The sequence below is a fragment of the Electrophorus electricus genome, chromosome 18 (genome assembly GCF_013358815.1).
Source record: "Electrophorus electricus isolate fEleEle1 chromosome 18, fEleEle1.pri, whole genome shotgun sequence".
NCBI lineage: Eukaryota > Metazoa > Chordata > Actinopteri > Gymnotiformes > Gymnotidae > Electrophorus > Electrophorus electricus.
The window spans coordinates 11,564,200-11,586,128 of NC_049552.1; the positions used below are offsets into that span (position 1 = coordinate 11,564,200).

The following is a 21,929-nucleotide window of genomic DNA, read 5'->3' on the forward strand; positions in this document are numbered from 1 at the left end:
TGTTCTTAAGTGTTTAGTAATACCATGGTAACTTGCCATTTAAAACGAGGTAATGGGTTGCTTCATACAGAAGCAGAATGACCAATTCCTTTCTGTGTCAAATATGTGGAAAGCCATAGAGACGTATTTGGTGAGTAACACTGAGAATTTCTAGCACTAATGGAAAAACTCATAAGAAAAACAACTAGGGATTAGAAATGTGGAACTGTATTTGACCACAGGGTGTCAGTAAACTGGTCCTAGTATGAACAAAATCACTAGCAACATCATCTCATTTGATGAATTTTGAACAAATTATATTTGGATCGCTATAATTATTTAGAACACATTTTGAGGATGGTTACAAGCAGTGTGATCTTGGTGTATGAGGGGGCATCTGAGTCTAAGACAAGCCATGGTGTGGGTTGCAGGGTCTGCTGTACAACAGTTCTGAAATCATTTTTGGAAAAAATTCAGAAATGTTATCCAGCAGACCCTGCAAAATTAAATTAAAGTTTGGAAAATAAAGTCTGTTGTAAAGCAGGAGCAAGCAGACGGGACTCTATTCTCTAATCTGAGGATTAGAGTATGCAGGATTTAAGTATGGAAAAAGCATACTCAATTATACCTAGGTCTTTTAACAGGTTCCTTCCAATATTTTAAGTACAGGGAAATGCTTCTAAAATATTTTTTTTTAATAACTATATACTAGAAATTAGATTATTAAATGCTTGACATTCACATAACATAATTATTTCTCCCTTGGTAGCTCTGAATGAATCTTCCAGTAAGTAACTTTATCTGCAATCATTGGTGTGAGGGCCATTTTAGTTACATAACCATTAGACTTAATGAACCACTTACAGAAGCTGCTAGAACAGCCTAAGATATTATCAGTTCAACCATGTTTTGCACATTAAACTGGGTTTATCCTTCCATATCCAAACCTTTCCATTGCCTTGGAAGCCATTTATCTCATCCACCCAGGACACTGTAGACTCACTTCTCAACTTCCGGCCTATTATAAACTCGATTCTCTCATTGTTGATGCTGAGGAGAGGTTTACCCTTTGTACTGTTGCCCTTCAAAAGTATGAGCAATTGAATTCTTCCTGCACCTTGAGTGTTTCCACTACAATATTGGTGGTGATTTCAGATTTTGTTTTCTTCACTGGTCTATGGCCTAATGTATCATATGTATGTTAATGCTGAGTTTTAAAAAAAATAGCTTGTAGTAGAGCACAAATTCACTCATTACACATCTCGTGCCTCAGCATATGCTTACAATGCTTACATTTCTCTCTTCAAACCAATGTTCAGGTGTCATTAAAAATTGAGGGAGCCCATGCTTTCAAGGGGTGTGGATCTTGAATTACCTAGCAACCTTGGTGTTAGGCTATAGGCTTGAAAGGTGTTACCTTATATGGGATAGAAGTTGATCATTTAGACATGCTATACCAAGTCATTGTTGAAGTAATGGACTACATGGACAGCAAGACAATAAATTTCTTTAATTTGTTTTAAAAAAAAAACACGCCTAGCTGTTCATTGGGATTATGTGGACATCAGATCAAGGGGACCTTTAACTCAAGTTTACTGAGATAAACTATTAAATATCTTCAACAAGACTGGCAAAGCTTGTAAGTATTCCAGTAGTGCATGGGTAAAGCATAGGTTACTCAAATTTGGCCAACAAGGGGAAAACGATCTTGAAAAAAATGTAAATATTTGTTTGCCATACAGATGAGCTTGTGTTCATGTAATTTTATGTAATAGAATACCATTCTCTTTCTCTCAACAAGGGAACAAAAAACCCATTTGCGCACTGCATTAATATTTTTTAGCTATAACTAAATGAAGTTGTATGCTTCTATTGACACTGAAGAACACAGGGTGAAAATATAAATAATTCATAGAAAACTATGAGGACAATTGCCCAAGTGTTTCTTATTTTTTCCTATTGTGAGGCATTTACTGCAGAGGTTTCGCATCAGTCCTTAAGGGATTTATGCATAGGACCTCATAGATTTTCTTTATCTTCTTTTTTATAACCCAACTTTGCAGGGGGTAAATGAAATTCTAAATTATAATTCATAATAAGTAGGGTGATAGTTGTATGGAGAATAAACTTGTTTTTGTATTTAATAGGGTTTAATTCATCATTCATCCATAATTGCACAAGGTAAGTGAAGGTATAATATCCAAATATAGTATAACATAAGCTAGTTTTACCTCCTTAAGTATTTTGAAGAAATGAGCGATTTGTATAGTTGCCTGCCATTACTTTCATATTCAGTAGTCATGGAAAAGAGTGGCACTATCCAAACAATTGGCAGCATATCAAAGTGATTTCCCTAGGTATGTGCAGATAGTGGATTGTTCAATAGATAACGATACTCATTATACCTCATATCTTGGAAAGTGGTTCGAAGCTGTTTTAAGTAACATTTGAAATTACTAATCCTTTAGCAATTTAGTATTAAAATACCCACATTGATGTTTCAACATAGACAGGGATCTCTAGTGGACTAAAGCTTCTATAGAAACAAGGATCAGAGAAAGAAGGTCTTTGTCTTGACATGAAATATCAGGATATAATCACTGTCACTGAGGGCATCCAAGGAAGTGGTCATTTGAGGAGACAAATCTCTAACAAACCTCCCACCACTTTGGTGGTAATGCCTGAACACTGCTAAAACTTTCATACACGGCACAAAAACATAATGGCGTGGTCATGCAGCGACGCCCACAATTACAGTTTTCACTACTGCACATTGGCTTCCCATTGGAAGGAAATTACCCAAATTCATACATATTAACCCCACCATCATGGACTGACCGCACTGATCAGACTGTTGTTAGCCACAGTTTTGTGTGGTTCACTGAGCCTCATTGTATGGCTATACAAACAACTTTGTCCTTGATCGTTAAAAGCTGTTTTATAGTTATGACCGCAAATTTCACTTCTGTATATTGCCGAGTTATTTTCTGAAGTACCATATAAAGCAGACCAACCTAACTAATGTTTCAGCCAATGAACACACCCCTGAAAACCTTTGTGTTCTAAGCAGCTAATCATAAAGTAAGCAAATAGCTGTAAAAGCTGGTGTTAACAGTGTCATATTTTAAGTTCATGATATATGAGGTATTGTATGATACTACAGTGAGAAATGGCATCAGAGGCCAGATATGTAGGCTTGCATCATGAAGCACTGAGTATGTAAAGAAATTTTTTTTGTTAATGAAAACATTTCCTTATTATGTATGACAATGCTTATAGCATTGTATATTGTTTACATGTTTTCTGGAAAATTAAGATTAAGTTTAAAATTAAGTTTAAATTCTTTTTTCTATTCATTTAACATAGCTAATATGTATATGTAAGATTGTTTTAATTTGCTAAACTAACATATATATATATATATATATATATATATATATATATATATATATATATATATATATATATATATATATATATATTACCATGGATGCCACACACAAAACTGAACTGTTTACCCACCATGTCACACCCTTCACATTCTTTTGTGTCTCATTTCTCAACCTTAACACCTACGCCCACAGGACTTGAAAGAAGCATAACAGCCAAAGGCTGGTAGTAGCCATTATTATACTCAGTCCTGTCTTACAGTTATCCACATGCCCCCTTCTTCTGTCACTTCTTTCATTTCAGAGTTGAAGGTGGAGGTTTACAAGTGGTGAGCATTCTTGGAGTGAGTCAGCCTCTTGCATGTGGGACTCAACAGAAAAGTGCACTTATTTTTAATGTAACATGTACATTGCATAAAGTGTACAGCTGTCATGTTGCTGTAAAGCCAAAAGTGGGCTAGCTGCTACTAGGGAACTGGTGCACACTAATTCAACAACAATAACATTAAGGTAATGAGTGACATATTGGCAGAGCAAGGGTCAAGGATGTCTCGGGATGTCCTTTTTTTCCAAAACAGTATTTACTTTTTTGGGAGGGGCTGTTGGGCGTGTCATTGCACAGAAGGGGTCTTAAACAGGGACCCCTACTATTGTCTATAATGTCAAGCTTTGTCAGCTATTTTAAGATCAGCAAGTTCACGAATCTGTATTTGGAAATGGTATGCAGGCCCCTTTGAGACAGTCTATAAATATCTTCCTGTCAGTGATGCGGAGCAAGAAAAAATGGCATGAAAGCTTGATGTGTATTCTTAAAGTGTCTGAAGTGAGAAATGTTCTTTATCTTAGTTTTTTTTTTTTTTTTAAATTTATTTTTATTTATTTATTTATTTGCATACTAAATATACAAACAGAAGTAAAATTTCTTTTTGGGATTTTACCTGAGCAGAACAGGTCCAGAACAGGAATGAGCAAATAGTGTTCACTTGTGCAATATTTTATAACCTTACTGCTACTTACTTACTTGTGGCGTACCTGACATAGTAATAGGCTATGGTATTACTGTGTTGCTCTGATAGTTTACACCATGGCCCTGCTTCTATGCGTTCTTCAGTAGGAAAAATGTTGGAATGCAATTATTACAAACATGTCTCTATCTCAGGTTTTATGGCCGATCAGGCACCTGCGATTATGTCATACCCACCAGGTACATATTAAGGGCTTAAAAGGAACTGTTTACACTTCATTTTAGCCCACACAGACTATGCATGGTGTTGGTCTGTTTGCCAGGATGCATGCCCCCTCTGGCTCCCATGGTGATGACAACACAACAGACATTACCCAACTGCCCCCCAAGACTGGAATACTTATCCCAGGTGAAGAAGAGTTATGCCCTACAAAAAAATCCTTAGTGTGCACAGTAAAACATTTAACAATATTAATCCTTAAGAAGAATTCATTATGTAGTATTATTGACACTCTAGATGTTCAAGTCCACTATATCTCATATAGATTGACCAGCTCCTTGTTCATCAGAAAGTGGAACTCATGGAAGGTAACCATACCTAAGATGATGACAGGAATGACATTAATTCATAAACACACACACACTCTCACACTCTCTCTCTTTCTCTCCCAGTTCTTCTGGGATGGGAGACTAACAACCAGTATGTAGTTAAAAACAGTTTAGGCCAGCAAGTGTTCCTTGCTGCTGAGGAGAACAACCTTTGGACGAGGCAGCTGTGTGGGCCAATGCGCTCTTTCATCCTGCACATCCAGAACAATGTGGGGCATGAAGTGCTCACTCTCACCCGGCCCTTGAAGTGCAGCAGCTGCTGGTTTCCATGTTGTCTGCAAGAGGTATGAGTCATAACACCTTGCACTTTTTAGCCTCAGTATTTACAACAGAAACTGATAAATTAGTGTTACATCAGCATAAAACATTAACATGCAATAATATTAACATGCAATAATGGTACATATTGGGGCATCTGTGTTAGCATAGTAGTTCATGACTCCTAACTCCAAAAAGCTTGGCATGTTTCGTAAATTTCCAATTGCTGTGAAAAATGAAAAATGAGACTTCTAATGTTCTTGAACATTTTTTAAATTAAGAAATCTATCCACATTACAGATCATATGACTTATACAATAATGTTTTGAATAGTTTGACATTGCTTGTTGCATTTAATGTAATTTGAAAAAATATTTAATAGCAGACTTTTAATGGTGGTTTATAGTGCTTTATAAAAGTTGTTGAGTGGAGAAAACACCTTCTGTATTTTAGCTTGAGGTCCAGGCCCCACTTGGCAACCCCCTTGGTTATGTGATCCAGGAGTGGCACCCTTATCTACCCAAATTTACCATCAAGAACAGCAGAAAAGAGGCAGTTCTGCACATTGTGGGATCTTATTGCCATTGTAACTGCTTTTCTGATGTAATATTCAAGGTACTGTGAGATCATAAAAAGGCGTATGATGCAGAAACTGTACTGTTTTCATTCTGACCTGTAAAGAAGTTTATAACATAGCACTATATTGCTAATGAAGTTTAGCACTATATTGCTAAGGCAGTTTTATAATGCTAGATATAACTAGGTCATTATATTGCTAATATTATTGTTTTGGCATTTACTGACTACCATCTGTGAGGACAGTTTGTTTAAAGACACTCCGGTTGAATGTACTGATGCCACTCCAGTTCTTATTATTATCAACTTGGATCCATGACAAAGTGACATATGGAACTGTTGGCTACTGAGCTAATCATTATGCTCTTTTGGGATGATAGGTGACGTCTCTGGACGGAGCTTCAGTAATTGGCAAGATATGCAAGCAGTGGACAGGCATGGAGGCAGAAATGTTTAGATGCAGACAATTTTGTGGTGCAGTTTCCCATGGATTTGGATGTGAAGATCAAGGCTGTTATATTAGGCGCCTGTTTCCTCATTGTAAGTTAAACTTATTGTGTTATTTTGTGTTACTGTGCATATTAATACACATGCCAACTATTAGAAATTAATACATTCTTTGTCTTTTTCCAGGATTTCATGTACTTTGAGAATTCAACAAAACAAAATTCGCATCATTAATAAACACGCTTCCTGTCACGGAAGGCGCCTTGTCCCACGACTCACGTGGTACGGCCCGCCGTGTGCAGGGGATTCGTGTTTGTAGTGTTTGTAACAACGCCTCCCGGGACTGCAAACACCTGCAATGTCTGTTTGTCTGTCTACTTAAACCCCTGTCAGTGTGCCTGCTCGTTGGTCATTGTCGCTACGTATGTGTTAGTGGCTATCTCTGTAGCCGTAACGTTGGTTTGTGTAGTCACGTGTTTGTGTTCTTCGCCTTATGTGAATTGCATAGTCATGTTCATTGTAGATGTTGTTTGTGAGTGTCACCGTTGTCGTATATGTTTAATGCTAATAAACGTCCTGCCCCGCGCCCTGCGTCACTCGCCAGCAACGTTACAGTTCCATGTCTAAAATGGTATAATCTGTTCTCTAAACTGTTGCACTAGAATTTATGCTGTAAATTTGCTTCTCATGATCTGTTAATATTTATTGATGCTAACAACTTTGCATCTTTTTTTCCTTCAATGTAGAGTGGTTCAATATGTTAGACACTATATTTGATTAATCAGTCTCAGCAAAAATAGTTAGTATTCATATACCTTTTAAATTATATTTTTTGCTATTTCATTATTGACATACAATGTAAAAGGTTAACACTGATGATTTTGTACATTCATTAGCTGTAAAAACACACAGTTCATACAAGCTGATACCCCCGTTTCTTCAATGCAATATCAGATTTTACGTCTGTTTTGCAAACTACTGTGTCCAAGCAGTTAATCTAGAGGTCAGTGTTTGTTCACTGATCTCCAAGGACTTCCCACCAGGGAATTGGTACTGTGGAAGCAGGCTGTTGCTCGAGTTACCTGCATTGTTACTGTTCCAGTTGGTCCAGAGGGTATGACAACCACCTTGTCTTTCACAAAGTAGGAGCACACTAGAATATAGTTATCAGACAGATCTTGCCTAATGCATGATTTACAACCAGAGTAACCTACTGGAAATACATTAATCACGAGCGTGGGAAGAGGATTATCAGTTAATCTCCCCCCTGGTGGCTGTTTGCCTGCAACCTGGTGGCATAGATTAACTTCATACAGGTTATTTTCAACTCAGCTTTTCTTACAATCACCACAAGAACCAAGACGGCAGGTCAATGCCATGTTTTTATACTAGAGGACTCGGTTCAACACTGCCTGCCCTGGGCAGTCACTTCTCTAAGCTCTACTGCTGCTGACAAACAGGTGCGTTCAAGTTCCTCATAACTGACTTTATATTTGGCACATATAGCCTATATTAATGAGGAGCAACAAATGAGAGAAAAGTAGGTCAGGAACTGTTTTCTTTCAAAATACACAGGACAGTTATGCCTGCCTCTGCATTCACAATTTATTATTAAATTTCATTTCTGCAATACTTTATATGACAGGTACATTTACACTTGTATATAAACATTTATTTATTATGTGACCCTTACACTACTCATGTGAGTACTGCTACAAATATTAGCACTTAATCACTGTTATGAAACAGAACAGGACAGATGCTTGCAGATAAAAGCAATGAGTTTATTAACAAGGGGATGAAGCCAGCAAAAATAATGGAACCCAGCCAGAGGGAGAATCCAAAAGCCAGAGAGAGAAAGCCAGCCCAAAAATCCAAAAAACAGAGAGACAAAACAACAGGGCAAATATATCCTAAGGGCAAGACAAAAGGCAAAAACCCAAAAGGGTCCAAACACAATACAGACAATCAGAATAAACCACACGGTATGTACTTGGAAACATAATGGCAATGCTTCACAAAGCTGAGCAGCAACAGACAGGCATGGATAATAGGAAACATCTAAGATCAACCCTGCTCCCCCGTTTCTGTAGCCAATGAAGATAAAGATAAATTAAATAATAATAAACTCACTGATAGCCTAGTCTTTCACAGTCACTCACCACCGAGGTAGTGCAGGAAAGTGTATGGCCCTGATAAGCTACTTTTAAGAAGAGCCCATCACCAAAGCAGAGGGAATGCATCAGCTTTGGAGAAAATAGTATGCCCCCTCAAATGGACTGAGCGGTAAAACATTCCGCAGCATTGCTGCATTTATAAGGGGGAACAGTGAAACCAGAAGAGACACGAGTGATTATCTGCTTAAATTAAAGGCAGTTGGTCTTGACAGCAATCCATTCAAATTACATGTGGCCAGGAACTGGGTTTCCTGACATTTAAATGTACCTGATTTTGACACCAGGGAAATACACTAAGTAAAGCCTGAAGGAATTTCCTACAAATATACATACAGATGATATTTTAATAAGACCATTCCATGCTCTTTGGCAATGCAGGTGTATTTAGTCTATCTATTGGCATTAGGAAATAAACTACTGTAATCATTGAAAGATTTAAAGTTTTTATCATAATCTGCAATGTGCTACCCCAATAAAATGACTGGATTAGAAAAACAAGGCCGATCCTTGGAGGACCCACCTTGCATCTTGGTGCCAAATAACACAGGACATGTTCAGTGGTCTTGTGCCTCAGCTGACAGAGCCCTACACAATATTAGACAGGTGATTTTAATGCTGTGGCTGTTGCTGCTGTAGCTCAAATGGTTGACCAAGATACTATCAACACTAATGCCAGTTTTGTTTCCTGTGAATCATACACATGGATGAAGTTTTAATCTGATAAAAATGTGTATCAGGTAAAGTGTTCTGTAAATGCTGTAAAAATGATGTGGTACAACATAATATGAATAAAATACATTGAATACAAGATTAATCTCACCCCTTATGGGACAACAAAAACAGTCTGCACATTGTTCATGTCTTTGTTGCTTCCAAGGGGCTTCTAGGGGAGAAAAAAGCAAATCTCAAATGAATGCTAGATGATCCTCAAAATGAGAAGCTCCTGTTATGTTTCAGAATATCTGAAATAAATTACTGGGTGACAGTTTTCCTGTGGGATGAGATAGTCATGGTTGGGGTATTAATTATACTACTTATAGTATTAAATATACTATACTTTTTATTTTCAAGAATCCATGTTTGATTGACCAAGTTTATCACCTTACTGAGGTAAACACATGAGACTATAGAGATGCACTCTAAAAATGCTGGGTTATTATATTAATAAGTTAAGTATGCAGGGGTCATCTTTGTTGTGATATTTTCCCACTCTCATTCACCATCATGTGCCTTACTCATTTTTTGGGTGATTTGTATGAACCAAACAGTAGGGATGGGTAGATTAATACTGAAGTATGAATACTTCATATCCTGACTTTTTTTCTTTCTTAAAATTATGACATAAAATCACTATATTTAACAAATATAGCTCTTGTATGTTTATCAGATCAAACGTGTACCCTGTCTGCTAATGATTTTTTGGGGAAAATGAGAAATAAAGCCTTAAATAATAGTTCAAGATACTAATACCTGTGTGTGTGTGTGTGTGTGTGTGTGTGTGTGTGTGTGTGTGTGTGTGTGTGTGTGTGAGAGAGAGAGAGAGTGAGAAAATGAATGAAGAATACTAGTATCGCCAGTCCCTTCCAATTTGAGGGGTATTTTTTAAGGCAGCATTTCAAGCCAGGTTTTCATTTACCGCAGCTATACTGCGCCTCAATATAACGGACAAATTACGTTAGAGGACTGGCTATATAAGGATAATTGGCAAAGTTAACCCAAGTAGCTAGGTACTTGGAACTGTCGGACGTTTAAGGTGAGCAATTTGTTGTATGTAATATGAGCTATCTAAGTTTAAAATAACATCAATTTAGCGCGTTATTTAACTCAAAACATTTTACGTAAAACATCAGGTTTCTCTGTAACTCACTAGGTAGGATAGTTAGGTTAGCTAGGCTAACTAGGGTTATCTAAACTTGGGTAGTTTAACCCGCCCGAGCTAGTTATGTTAACCTTAGGTTAGCTAGTTGGCATTAGTTAGCTAACTATCCCTCTTGCTGACTAGCTTCTACGAATTACAAATGTAGATAAGAAGATGCCTACTTGTATTCCCCATATTCAATAGCTAAATATCAAATTAATTTAATCACATTAGATTAGCTAGCAAGTCTCACTAGTTTATATTGGAATGAGGGCGTCATATAACTTTGCTAACGCTAGGTTAGTTAGCTAGCAGTTAATCTAACAGTAGCAAATCCACAATAGTTTAATTAGCTAAAGTGAAATAATCACAAAACGTTGTTGTTGTTGTTTTAATAAGCAGCACAACACTTGGAGGAATGTGCTCTGCCATCAGTTATATAAATGTCAAAGGACAAGTATACGTGTTGGATTAATGTAATTTTTTTTAAAAGTAATACACAAACTATGAGCTGTTGGTTGTGATGAATTAAGTAAAATTCCCTCTAAGAGTACATGCATTGGGCCACGCACCAGACCCGCTCAGAAGGGATAATCTGATATGTCCAGTAACAACGCACGCCAGTAGTTTATACCCACGTTTTGCATTCCGCTCCATTTGTTACCACGTAAGCCAACTTCTCGGATATAACGACTAAACGTCTGGTTAATCATGAATTGCCACTGGATTTGGAATATTGGCCTCTAATATTTAGCACATGTATTGTTGTTGCTGCTGCTCATATCTTCATTTAAGTTTTCTTCGTTTAATCTTTTGTACCGCAGGCCCTGCATGCCCTTGCAGCCAAAGCGTTTTCCTTAAGAGCAACTTCCTTAAAACCACCCACCCATTGTGCAAACACAATACTCTTAAAATATTTTCCATTCTTTATATTCAAGGAACTAAGTTAGGGACAGAGATCATCATCAACCATGATTTCAGTTTGGTACCTTTTTAATTTTTGCAGAAAGTGGAATTTTACAAATCTTTGGTGTTCTGTGTAAAACATGGTTCCAAATTTATTCTAATATTAAGATTTGTTAATAAAATGTGCTTTTTAATATATAAAATGCACAAAACATGCATGATTATTCTGTAAACTTTCAAAAAGGAGATTTAAAGGGGTTTTGTACCTGTGCAAAGGGAAAATATCTGAAAAGGGAAACTGATGCTTACTGAGATCTGAGTGACTCCCAACTCTTGTTGCTCTCCTTCCTTGCATAAAATTGCATATGCTAACAGGGTAATGACAAATGTTCCAGCTGTTCTGATGATACTTAGTATAACAAAATTACTTTCTGTGTAGCAAAATGTAACGTTAGCCTTGCAGTCTGCATTGGTAGATCAAGCCAAAAAAACCCCAAACCTTTATGTAATTTGTTTGTGTTATCTCATTTGAGTCAAATGTAGATTAAATAGCCAGTCAGAAAGCTCCCTTACTGCTGATGCTGATTCAAAATGCATAATTGGCCAATACTTTGCTGACAAGGACCAACTAGAGTCAGCATTGCAGACCACACTTCACTGAGTCAGTGACATCATCCAACAACCTGTCGCTGTCCAATGGCTGATAGTTAGGGACATACTTACCTATCTTAACATTGACATCAGAAAGTGGGGGCTGGCAACAGCATAGAGTAATCCATAACAATTAAAAAAACACAAACAGAATTGAAAAACCAGGAAGAACGTGAGAGATCAGGAGGCTTAAACTTGATGACTTCAGAAATCACAAAATGATATGATGTTGACAATGCTTCAAGAAAAATGCAGACAAATCGAGAGTTAAAGAAGATACAGTTAAGGAACATTAGTGATGGACAGAACAGAGCATGAGACAGGGCAGGGATATGAACAAAAGCACATGGCACAGATGCCATGGGAACCACAATGCCAGATAGGGGAACCATGACAATAAGTTTCAGTACAAATGTTATTTTTGAGGTACATTGTTATAATGATATGAGACAATTAACAATAAGGAAAAATTTAATATGAGCAAACCTGTCTTTGAATGTCTGGTTAATGTCTAGAAGAGGTGGTGCAGTGCCAAATTCCCATATGTCTGTTTGTTTTGGTAACACGCAGTAGTTCTATGGATGATAACTAGTATATATGAGGGTGGTTACTCAGTAAAACATGCTAAGTATGTTTTTTTGTTGTTGTTTTTTTTGTGTATGCGCCAATATAATTGACAATCCTATATCATCACAGTTCAGAGTGGTCTGTAGTGCTATCAGATTCCTTAAATATCAAGGGTGACTGAGGTATATCTTGCCAATGCAAATATCCAACATTTGTTTTCCAAGCATTATGGATAATTCAGATGTTGACAGACATCTGGGAATTCTGGCTTAGGAACAGTTTCATGATATCAAATGGTATAATGTAGCTTTTTAAATTTGTATTTTTTATTTTTGTTCACCACATGACCCTTTTGACTGGTTCCAAGAGACACCATCTCAGGATTAAGTGAGTTAAAGCACTTTTTTTGTGGGGGGTCCCATAATTTAGAATGCATCTTGTGTATATCACTAGTGTAGTTCTGAGCGGTGCATTAGGGGGTTAATGGTATCTGTTTCAGAATATTGAACAATTCTGTCATTGTATTCAGCAAAATATTATTGACAGTCAAGTTAAAACATATTCCACATCGTTTCCCACTCAAATATTCTACATTTTGTTGTTTAACTGTCCCTACTATTGGTGCAAAGAGGCATGTCACAAAAATGATGGTGTCATTATCTGTTAGCACAGTAAATCTACATTTTGGTTCCTTGAACAATTACTCAAGGGTCAAAGCGAAATACCTCTCTTTGACCAAGTAAATAACTTTTAACAATTTAAAAAATACACAAAAGTATTTAAAATATAAATAATATGCAAAATACCATCTGACTCATTCATATATTACATTTCAAAATTAAATATTGAAGCATAGAACAGTATTTACTGATTTATAATTTTAATATGAATAATATTGTATAATAATTTAAGTTGACAAAGGGAGGGAAATGATGCATTTGCAGGCCTCCAGCCTGGATAAGGGCAGTAATAAATGCACATGAAATCACATTCTAGGCCATGATTAGAAAATTAGAAATTAGAAAACCTTGTGTTGGTTAGTGTTTACTGTGCAGTCTAAATTGCATTCACTTGTTATGAATCATAGTTAGACCAACTTGAACATTTTACTGTCCACCTACTCTTTATGCCAAAGCAAACAGTCATTTCCGGGCTGAGAAGAATTGGACAGCATTTTACTCAGCAACAAAATGAGTCAAATCCTGTTTGAACATTTTGTCAGAAATATTTATTCATGTCCTATTCAGTGTTTTATATAATGGAAAATGGTCTGGTCCCTACAGTCACTCTCTATTTTACCAATAGAAGCCAAAATGTATCACATAATACCTTGTATTATACTTACAAAAACCATATATTTCTCATGTACCATATACATTCTAGCAACTTTTAACTATTTCTGTCATGTACACACAATTCAACAGCACCAACTTTCAGAATATTGTCGGTCTAAATATCAGTGCATGTCTCTTCAGGCTTTAATAGTCTATTACTACAACAGATGCATCTACCTTTACTTATAAGGTTGGCTTTAAGTTTGCCAAGTTTGTTTAAGACTTTAGAGAACCTTTTTTCTGCAGCACTTTTTCTGTAAATGCCAACTGTGGAACCCACGATCAGTGTCTTTCATTCTTTTGTAGTCTGCTTTTGTCCTCTAAAAAGCTTTTATACGTCCGTGCCTGCGTCTAGCCTATCATTCGTTAATATTTCCTGGATTGCAAATGCAGGGTATTGAGTGTTACGTAAGACATTTGAATGGATAAACAACCTAAACTCAAGCAGAAACCAACAACAACAACAACAACAACAACAAAAACGTCGGTTAAATTGGATTAAATGTTTGTACTTGGAGCTAGAACACGTCTCAGTTTATTTTTTGACGTGTTTTTTTTTAAGTTTACATTAGAACATGGTGTTCGCTATAGATTTTAAATACGCACGCTTTAGTTCTAAAAGCGTTACACGCGTTTGACGTATACGGGCAGGGGAGGGTGGGAAGAAGGAAGGTAAAAGTTTTAGGAGGAGAAGGACAGCAGGGTTGTTGTTTGTGTAGCTAAATGTAATCAGGGTAGTTGAGAAGTTGGCATAAGCTGACATTTAAGGAAGCGGTCCACCGAGAACTCCTGTACGCGTTTCGCGTTCTCATGAACTTGTTACCCCAACTACACAAACGCAAGCCATCAAGAGAACCTAATCGCCGTGTCCTGGTAAGACTAACTGCATCAACACCAAAAAGGGAAATCGAAGGTTGACTCTCACCTTCGAATAACTGCGCGACAGTTGTACGTGAGTGGTTTCGCATGTTGTTGCATAAAAGCCCGTATGGGTACCAACCAAGTTGTTCTTGTGTAGCTCTAACGGAATTTGCGTTTCACTTAGGAAATGTTAAGATATGAATGTTGTGTTTATTCAATCTTCACTTTAGTCAAGCGATCATTTATACCAGAAACACTTGAACCAAAACCACTTATACTGAAAATACAGATATTTAGATAGATGGTTTAAATATTCCTTACACATGATTTATTGTAGGCTACTTCTTATTTTTGTAGCTCACAGTACTGACTTGCAGCAATATTTAATCAAAAGCTGAAAAATGAAGAGTGTAGATCTTGACAATGTAATGAAGGTTGTGGCCCCAAACTGCCTTTACTTGCCTGAATTGGCTTTGCACATGCAGTTTCAGAATCCATATAAGTATATGTTACTTTGGAGGTTTTGTTGTTGAGATACCTGACAAGAGTAACTAGAGATTAGCTGTCAGGCATTCTTGCAATGACGGACAGCTTTGAATAATAGTTTGGTAAATCCTTCAGTTAAATGTACTTATTAAATTTGATAAGATTACATTGTTTTGTGTCAAGCAAACAGCTCTAGTTACACTATAGGCTTATCCTTTTTCCACAGTCCACAAATACTTTTTAACGAATACATTCATTTTGCCATTTCTTTTGACTGTGCAACTGCCTCTTAACATCTTGGATAAATTAACACAATTCAGGAAAGTAAGGCACTAAAATGTATTGCATTCATGAATTAGATTGTCAGATTAAGGTTTTGGAATGTCTTTCACAGGAAGTACCTTCTCCAGAACCAGCCTGAGCTCAGTTAAACCAGTGACCTTCCATAGAGAGTAATACTGAAACACTTTGGTGTAATTTTTTCCAGATGAGGAATCTGCCTTTCACACAAGTAAACAATGTTCTAAAGAAAATAGTGCTTGTTTTTGTATCTGCTGGTTGGTGAGACTTCCCATTCAAATCTAGATGCAAAATTGTGGCACATTTACATAATTTGCAAGGACCTTTTGGATTCCTTTTTTTAATAATTATTATTATTATTATTTTTTACACATTTTTTTAAACCGGAGAGAGACACGGGCTTTATAATCTACAGCCTATATGTCTGTGCCCCCAGGTTTCAATTGAGAGCTTATGTTTAGTTCATCAGTACTGGGTTTCGTATATGTTTTAGTAGATACTTTATCAGTTGTGGGTTAAATTGGTGAACAATTAATTCTTGTCACATTCACATAAATGCAGGATTATAATCATGATTAGAATAGGAATTTAAATATGTTTCTAATAAAGATGATGGGTCCCATACCCTGTACTGGTTTATAGGTGTCACGCACCCAGTCAGTCACATCTCCATCATGACACACCACAAATTACCTTCCCATTTCCAGTCACCAGAATTATAATCTCTAATCACTCATACCTGCTGCTCATTCACTCACCTTCATTTAATCGCAAAGGACCCTGCCTTCAGTGCTTTATATTACTTTCCTTCAAAGACTAAAGCCTCGCCATGCCTAACAAACCTTTCCAGCCATGCTGATAGAGGCCTGTGTTTGTGTTTCTTCCGTTTTGTTACTTTGTCTGGTTTACTTCAATAAACCATTCTCCTGCCTTCACTTGTGCCTCCCTCCTCTGCCTCAACCAGAATTTTATAGTAGGCTTGTTACATTTTCCTTATTTGCAGCATTATGCAGCCAGTAGGAGAGAAAGAACATATGAAACATTCTCCATCTCTCCTACTGCACCAAGATGGAACACACTGAAGATTTAGGTTGCAAATGGACCGCAGTGTAATTGAAGTGCAATTATATTCCCAAACATACTTTTCATGAGAGCGGTTAATTCTAGTGCAGCCTACATGCAAAAGGAGAATGTGTTTGTTTGGTTTATCTTTTGGTTCAGCTCTCTAAGGCCCTTTTAAAAAGTCACGCATGTCTTGTGTCGTATAAATCTACATGGGCATTACTAAAAATGCAAATGCCCTGAGTAAATAGCCTATGCTGATTTTCAGAAAGTAAGATAGCTGTTGTCTTTTAGGTTATGGATCCTTTTAGATTATCCCCCCCCCCCATAATGTTGCTTTTTACTATTTGCAAATTATTTTTGTAAGATGCTATGAATGGGTGCCTGTGAAAAGCTAAATTTAATGTCACACCTTCCACACAGACCCAGCCCATCACAGAATACATTACCTAAAAACCTCCTGTTAATTCCCAGTCCCCTGATTTAGTTTCACCCGAGTCTTGTTTTCTCCCTTGTTTCCATATATAAACTGTTCTGTTAGTCTGTGCAAAGTCTCGTTTGCCTAGCCAGATATTTCTGAGCAGTTGTCTTTTTGTTTGTTTCCTTTCTGGTTTTTTGACTTGTGCCTTCTCTCCTGGTTTTTGCTCTCTTACCCAATTCCATATTGGCTCTTTATATTCATCACCTGCTACCTGGATTTTGACACCTGCCTGTTTTGTAACAACATCTTTGGATTACCCCTGTGATATTAAACTACGTTTGTTTTCCTGCAGTAGATTCCGTCTCTATTCTCTAAACCATGATATTTAAGTAGCATAATTGATGTAAATTAATGTCAGAAACAGGATTCATTTAGAAATTTACAAATTTAACAGAAATGAAGTCCTTGGCTCAGTTGATGCACAGAAACATACTGTGAGTAACATTTTACCATGTCCTTGTGCCCTTAGGAAAGAAATTTCAGTTCTGCATCATGGCTTCAGATGGTAAGGGCAATAACATTTTTCTTCAGCAAATATTTAACACCTCCCTCTATGGTGCCAGCAAGTATTCTGGCCACAGTGAAAGGTATAGTTCACAAGAACACATTGAATTATATTTTACTGTTGTTCTAAGAAAAGTGGTGAAGTAATTTGAGGTTTAATATAAAGCCATATATTTTGTGTTGATGGAGGCATTTTTGTCATGTGCTGGTAGTTTTTATTTCTTGAGCTTGGTGCTTAGACTTTGAAACTAAGCTGAATTAATTTTTATCCACATCAGTCAAATAAAGACCACTGTAGACTTGTGTATGAAAGGTGACACAATTATGCCTACACAAAGCATTAATAGTACTTTGCCAATGCATAATAATTTGGGCCTATTTTTTGTGAACCATTTTTAACTTTTATTTCAATGTGCTTTATCTAGCGTCTAGTGCCATTGATCTCCAGCCAAGGAAAAATGATGCCTTTCCCAATCCTAATGTTCAAGTGCCAGTCCCACCAGGTAGGTTTTACATCTTTACATCTCCACGTTTTGGATATATTTGGGTAGTCGACCGCTCTCAACTGAGATGTAATGGTAACATAAAAACTCTGTGCCTAATGTCCTTGCACTCCAGCTAGCCTATTGCCATAACCAAACTATGTCAGTGTCATTGCTGAGGCGAGAATGGTGTGTTAGTGACAGTCTACAAGCATCTGACAGTGACCAGTGATGAATGGTGTAGAAGACGGCAAAAAACTTCATGGTAGTAGTTGGCGCAAAGTCTGTAATTGCATGCTTATTAAAAAGGGGCCAGTGAATGAAGAGTGTTTCTTCTAAAGCAGCTGATGGATGTATATACCCATGTATATGTCTCTATCTCAGGATATGTGCCGCAGCAGACACCTGCCATGATGCCCATACCTCAGAGACCCCTCGGCTGCCCTCCAGGACTGGAGTACTTGACCCAGGTGAGTTTTATCTGCTAAATATCACTTATCCGTCTTACAAGCTAGACTTGTCTAGCGGTGTAAAGCCTCTGTTGTGCTGTGTTTGTTTGTTTTGTTTTTTTTGTTTTGTTTTTTGTTTTGTTTTTTTAACTAGTTAGAGGTAATTTACTTTGAGTTGAAGGGCCTTTTGACTTACATCCTCAAAGTACAGTGGCAGAATGTTCTTTTGGCATGATGTTTAGCGGAAGGTCAGTTCTGAAGCAGTACTACAAGAAAACGAAGAAATGGATCAAGTTGAGAGGGTTCCAGAGGGTTAGAAATAATAATGGTATTCCACTGACAAACTTGCAAGGATTTGGTACCTACTAACTGCAGCAAATGAAATTTCTGAAATTTGGTCTAAAACACTAATTATTTTTGCCACATGCAGAGAATGGTCTGCTGACCAGCTAGCTGGTCTGATAAACAAAAGCTTTCCCTTGGACAAACGGCAACACCCCCATGTCATAAAGTTCATACACACTCCAGTGATTAACATTGCAGGCAGCTAAAGAGAGTGGCCTCTTCAGACTCATGAAGCTAACAGCTGCTTAGTGTGCAGTATGCTTCAGACTCTGGGGTTGGACAAGAGGGTTGGTTTGTATCTGAGACTAGCTCAGTCATTTTATGTGCTTTTGCCAGGCTAGTATGGAAAATATTCCCCCGAGATGCTATCAGTGCTGACTAAGCAAGTGTCAGCAATGTACGGGTTTATGCAAAGTTAATGCTCCTTTTCCTGCATTGCCCAAGACTGTTAGCTTGTAGAACCCTTGTAAGCTTCAAGAACAGTTTTAATGCAAATGTCACATAATCTGGTTAAAAAAAGCATATGTGTGCGTAAAATAAAGTGTGCATACATGTGCCGATGTGGAGTTCCACAGTCTTTAACCTCTCCTGCTCTTTGTGTGGCTAGATTGACCAGCTTCTCATTCATCAAAAAATCGAACTGGCTGAAGGTGAGTAGTTTTAGATCAGCACTGACCTTTTTGGCATTTGTTACAGGCCGACATGCGATGACGCATGGTGAAGGGTGCCGACATACGCATTGTATTTACTTGCACAGTAGTCAACAGACATGCTTTGTCTTCAGTGAGGGAACACTAAATGGAAAAAGAAAAGGTCTACAACAACAACAAAATACCAAAAACTAAAGAAAAGATCTAAACAAAACGAAACTAACCCTTAGACAATAAAGTATTTAATCAATAACTAATAACCTATTGATATGGGGCTACTTGTCTAAGATTTACATTTAACAGCAATTTCAGAGAGAGGGAAAAGACAGGAAGGGGGGACAACCTTACATAACAGCACCTGCTGGATACACTTAGAAGGCTACAAGTCCTCATCTATGGTAGTAAACAGCATAGAAGAGGCTCAGCAAAATGGAGAGAGCTCCTAGGAGATAGGTCTCCAGGCGAAGGGAGACCCTCCAACAGAACCTAAGACCATCTCTTACAAGGGAAGGTTCTGCCCCTTCCTCCTCCAGGCAATCAACGTCTTCAGTTTCTCCAACTGTGGACTAAAGAACCCATGGGTGCCTAAGCAATGCTGCACATAACATTCACTAAAAGTTTGGATTTGCCCAAGTGTTTAAACACGTAGCTATACCAAGCAGTGAATACACACCTTTTTTTAATGGACTTGCTCAAAACGCATTTCTGCAACAGGTTATTCTATTGTGCTGTCGCAGTTATTTTAGGTTGGGAGACCTGTAATAAGTATTTGGTAAAGAACACGCTTGGGCAGCAGGTGTTCTTTGTGGCGGAAGAGAACGACTGCTGCAACAGGCAGTTCTGTGGCTCCTTGCGTTCCTTCATCCTTCACGTCCAGGATAACATGGGTCAGGAGGTGATCACCCTGACACGGCCTTTAAGATGCGGTGGCTTCTGCTGCCCCTGCTGCATGCAAGAGGTACTGCGTGCCTGTGTGTGAGTTTGGGTGAGAGGGTCAAAGGAGACACGTGCGCTCACACACACATATACACACACACACACACACACACACAAAGTGATTCAGAACATGCATTTGTTTTTCTGCAAATGATTCCCAGTTCTGTCAAATGCTTCTAAAATGAATTATAATGATTTCTTGTTTTCTGCAAACACTGAGTCAAGCTTTCAAACCACTGCTGAGTAGTATTAACAAGCAGGGTGAGAGCTGTACTGGCACTTGGTTTATGTGACTGAAAAGTTCTCTCTCCATGTGTAGCTTGAGGTCCAGGCTCCATCAGGCACCCCCATTGGGTATGTGGTTCAGAACTGGCATCCTTACTTGCCCAAATTTACCATTCAGAATGAGAGGCGAGAGGCAGTTTTGAAGCTTGTGGGACCATGCTGTTCCTGTAAATGCTGCTCGGACGTGAACTTTGAGGTACTGTCCACAGAAGAACGATTCTATCACTTCAGTCATGTTGTAGTACTGCCATTCATATTTTCCTGTCTCCGAAGTAATTTAAGAGTAATTAAACTAGAAGAATCTCTGCACATTGGAAATAAAGGTAGCCTATTGCACTTAACCAGGCATTCTTTTATACTTGCAGTATTTCAAAAGCAGAATGTACTGCACTTGCAATTATGTACAATGATGTCAGACATGACCTAGACCTGTAGATTTCAAAACAACAGTCTTTCACAATAAAAATGGAAACGATTGCTGGTGAATGTAAATGGGTAAACTGTATTTATAGTCTGTTAAGCATAAGCATTCTTCAAACACTACTCTGACACATTGCCGTTGCCGTTCACTGGCTTGCTCTGAACGGTGCCTCTTGCTTTGCTCCTTCCTAGATCCTGTCCATGGACGAATCCATAAATTTGGGCAGGATCAGTAAACAGTGGACAGGCTTCTTGCGGGAGGCTTTTACTGACGCAGACAACTTTGGAATTAAGTTTCCCATGGACCTGGATGTGAAGATCAAAGCTGTTCTTCTTGGAGCCTGTTTCCTCATTGTAAGCTACAGCCTCAATGCCAGGTTTTGTCAAATGTTACTTTAGGTCAGGTTTTGCCACTGTCACACTTCTACCCAACCTAACCCCCAGCTCTATTTTTTAAGGACTTCATGTATTTTGAAAATAATCAAAAGAATAACTGAGAAGATTGTTCCCTCCTGGGTAAGTAGTCCTGGCAATATTTAATTTATTGTGACCTGTTTTCATTTTTATATCCTGCCTGATTTCATCCACGTTGGTGACTTTTACAGGTCTGTTGTTCCAAGGGAAACTGAAGCTTCAGGTCTTTGCTGGACCTTTTCTTGCACTTTGATACCCATTATGGATAGCAATAAAATGCCATAACAGAGCAGAAAGAGGACTGAAATATATCATTTATATATTTTTTTAAATACCCTAAATAAACATTTACTTCTGGGTCTTCCTAACTACATATTTTTATATTTTCTGTTTTTTAAAAATATATTTTGTTTTTCTCATTCACAGAAAGTGGAAACAGCCAAGTTAACCTATGCACACTAAAGCACACTGAAGACTATGGCATATTTTGTGTTTTTACTGCTAAAAGGCATTATGTAGTAGCACTATATATATTACAG

At 37.7% G+C, this 21,929-nt stretch overlaps 1 protein-coding gene and 1 pseudogene across 2 annotated transcripts; both read left to right on the plus strand.

Annotated features, from left to right (window-relative positions):
* Window positions 1–3,670: 3,670 nt before the first annotated feature.
* On the plus strand, window positions 3,671–6,836 carry LOC113570130 (annotated as a pseudogene).
* Window positions 6,837–9,951: 3,115 nt separating this feature from the next.
* Window positions 9,952–21,686, plus strand: LOC113570108 (phospholipid scramblase 1-like). 2 transcript variants are annotated; one of them, XM_026998328.2, is made up of 10 exons: window positions 9,952–10,152; window positions 17,375–17,410; window positions 17,835–17,912; window positions 18,276–18,361; window positions 19,293–19,335; window positions 20,073–20,293; window positions 20,591–20,752; window positions 21,169–21,330; window positions 21,435–21,492; window positions 21,582–21,686. In XM_026998328.2, exons 2-9 carry the CDS (start codon window positions 17,398–17,400, stop codon window positions 21,471–21,473), a joined length of 804 nt encoding a protein of 267 aa, XP_026854129.2. In that variant the 5' UTR covers window positions 9,952–10,152; window positions 17,375–17,397; the 3' UTR covers window positions 21,474–21,492; window positions 21,582–21,686. The 2 variants fall into 2 exon arrangements, with proteins under 2 accessions (XP_026854129.2, XP_026854128.2); XM_026998327.2 differs by lacking the exon at window positions 9,952–10,152 and adding an exon at window positions 14,165–14,588.
* The last annotated feature ends 243 nt before the right edge of the window (window positions 21,687–21,929 follow it).

Coding starts and splice junctions, on each gene's coding strand:
- LOC113570108 (XM_026998328.2), top strand. Junction 17,913..18,275: donor TCAAGTGCCAGTCCCACCAG/GTAGGTTTTACA, acceptor TCTCTATCTCAG/GATATGTGCCGCAGCAGACA. Junction 18,362..19,292: donor GACTGGAGTACTTGACCCAG/GTGAGTTTTATC, acceptor TTGTGTGGCTAG/ATTGACCAGCTTCTCATTCA.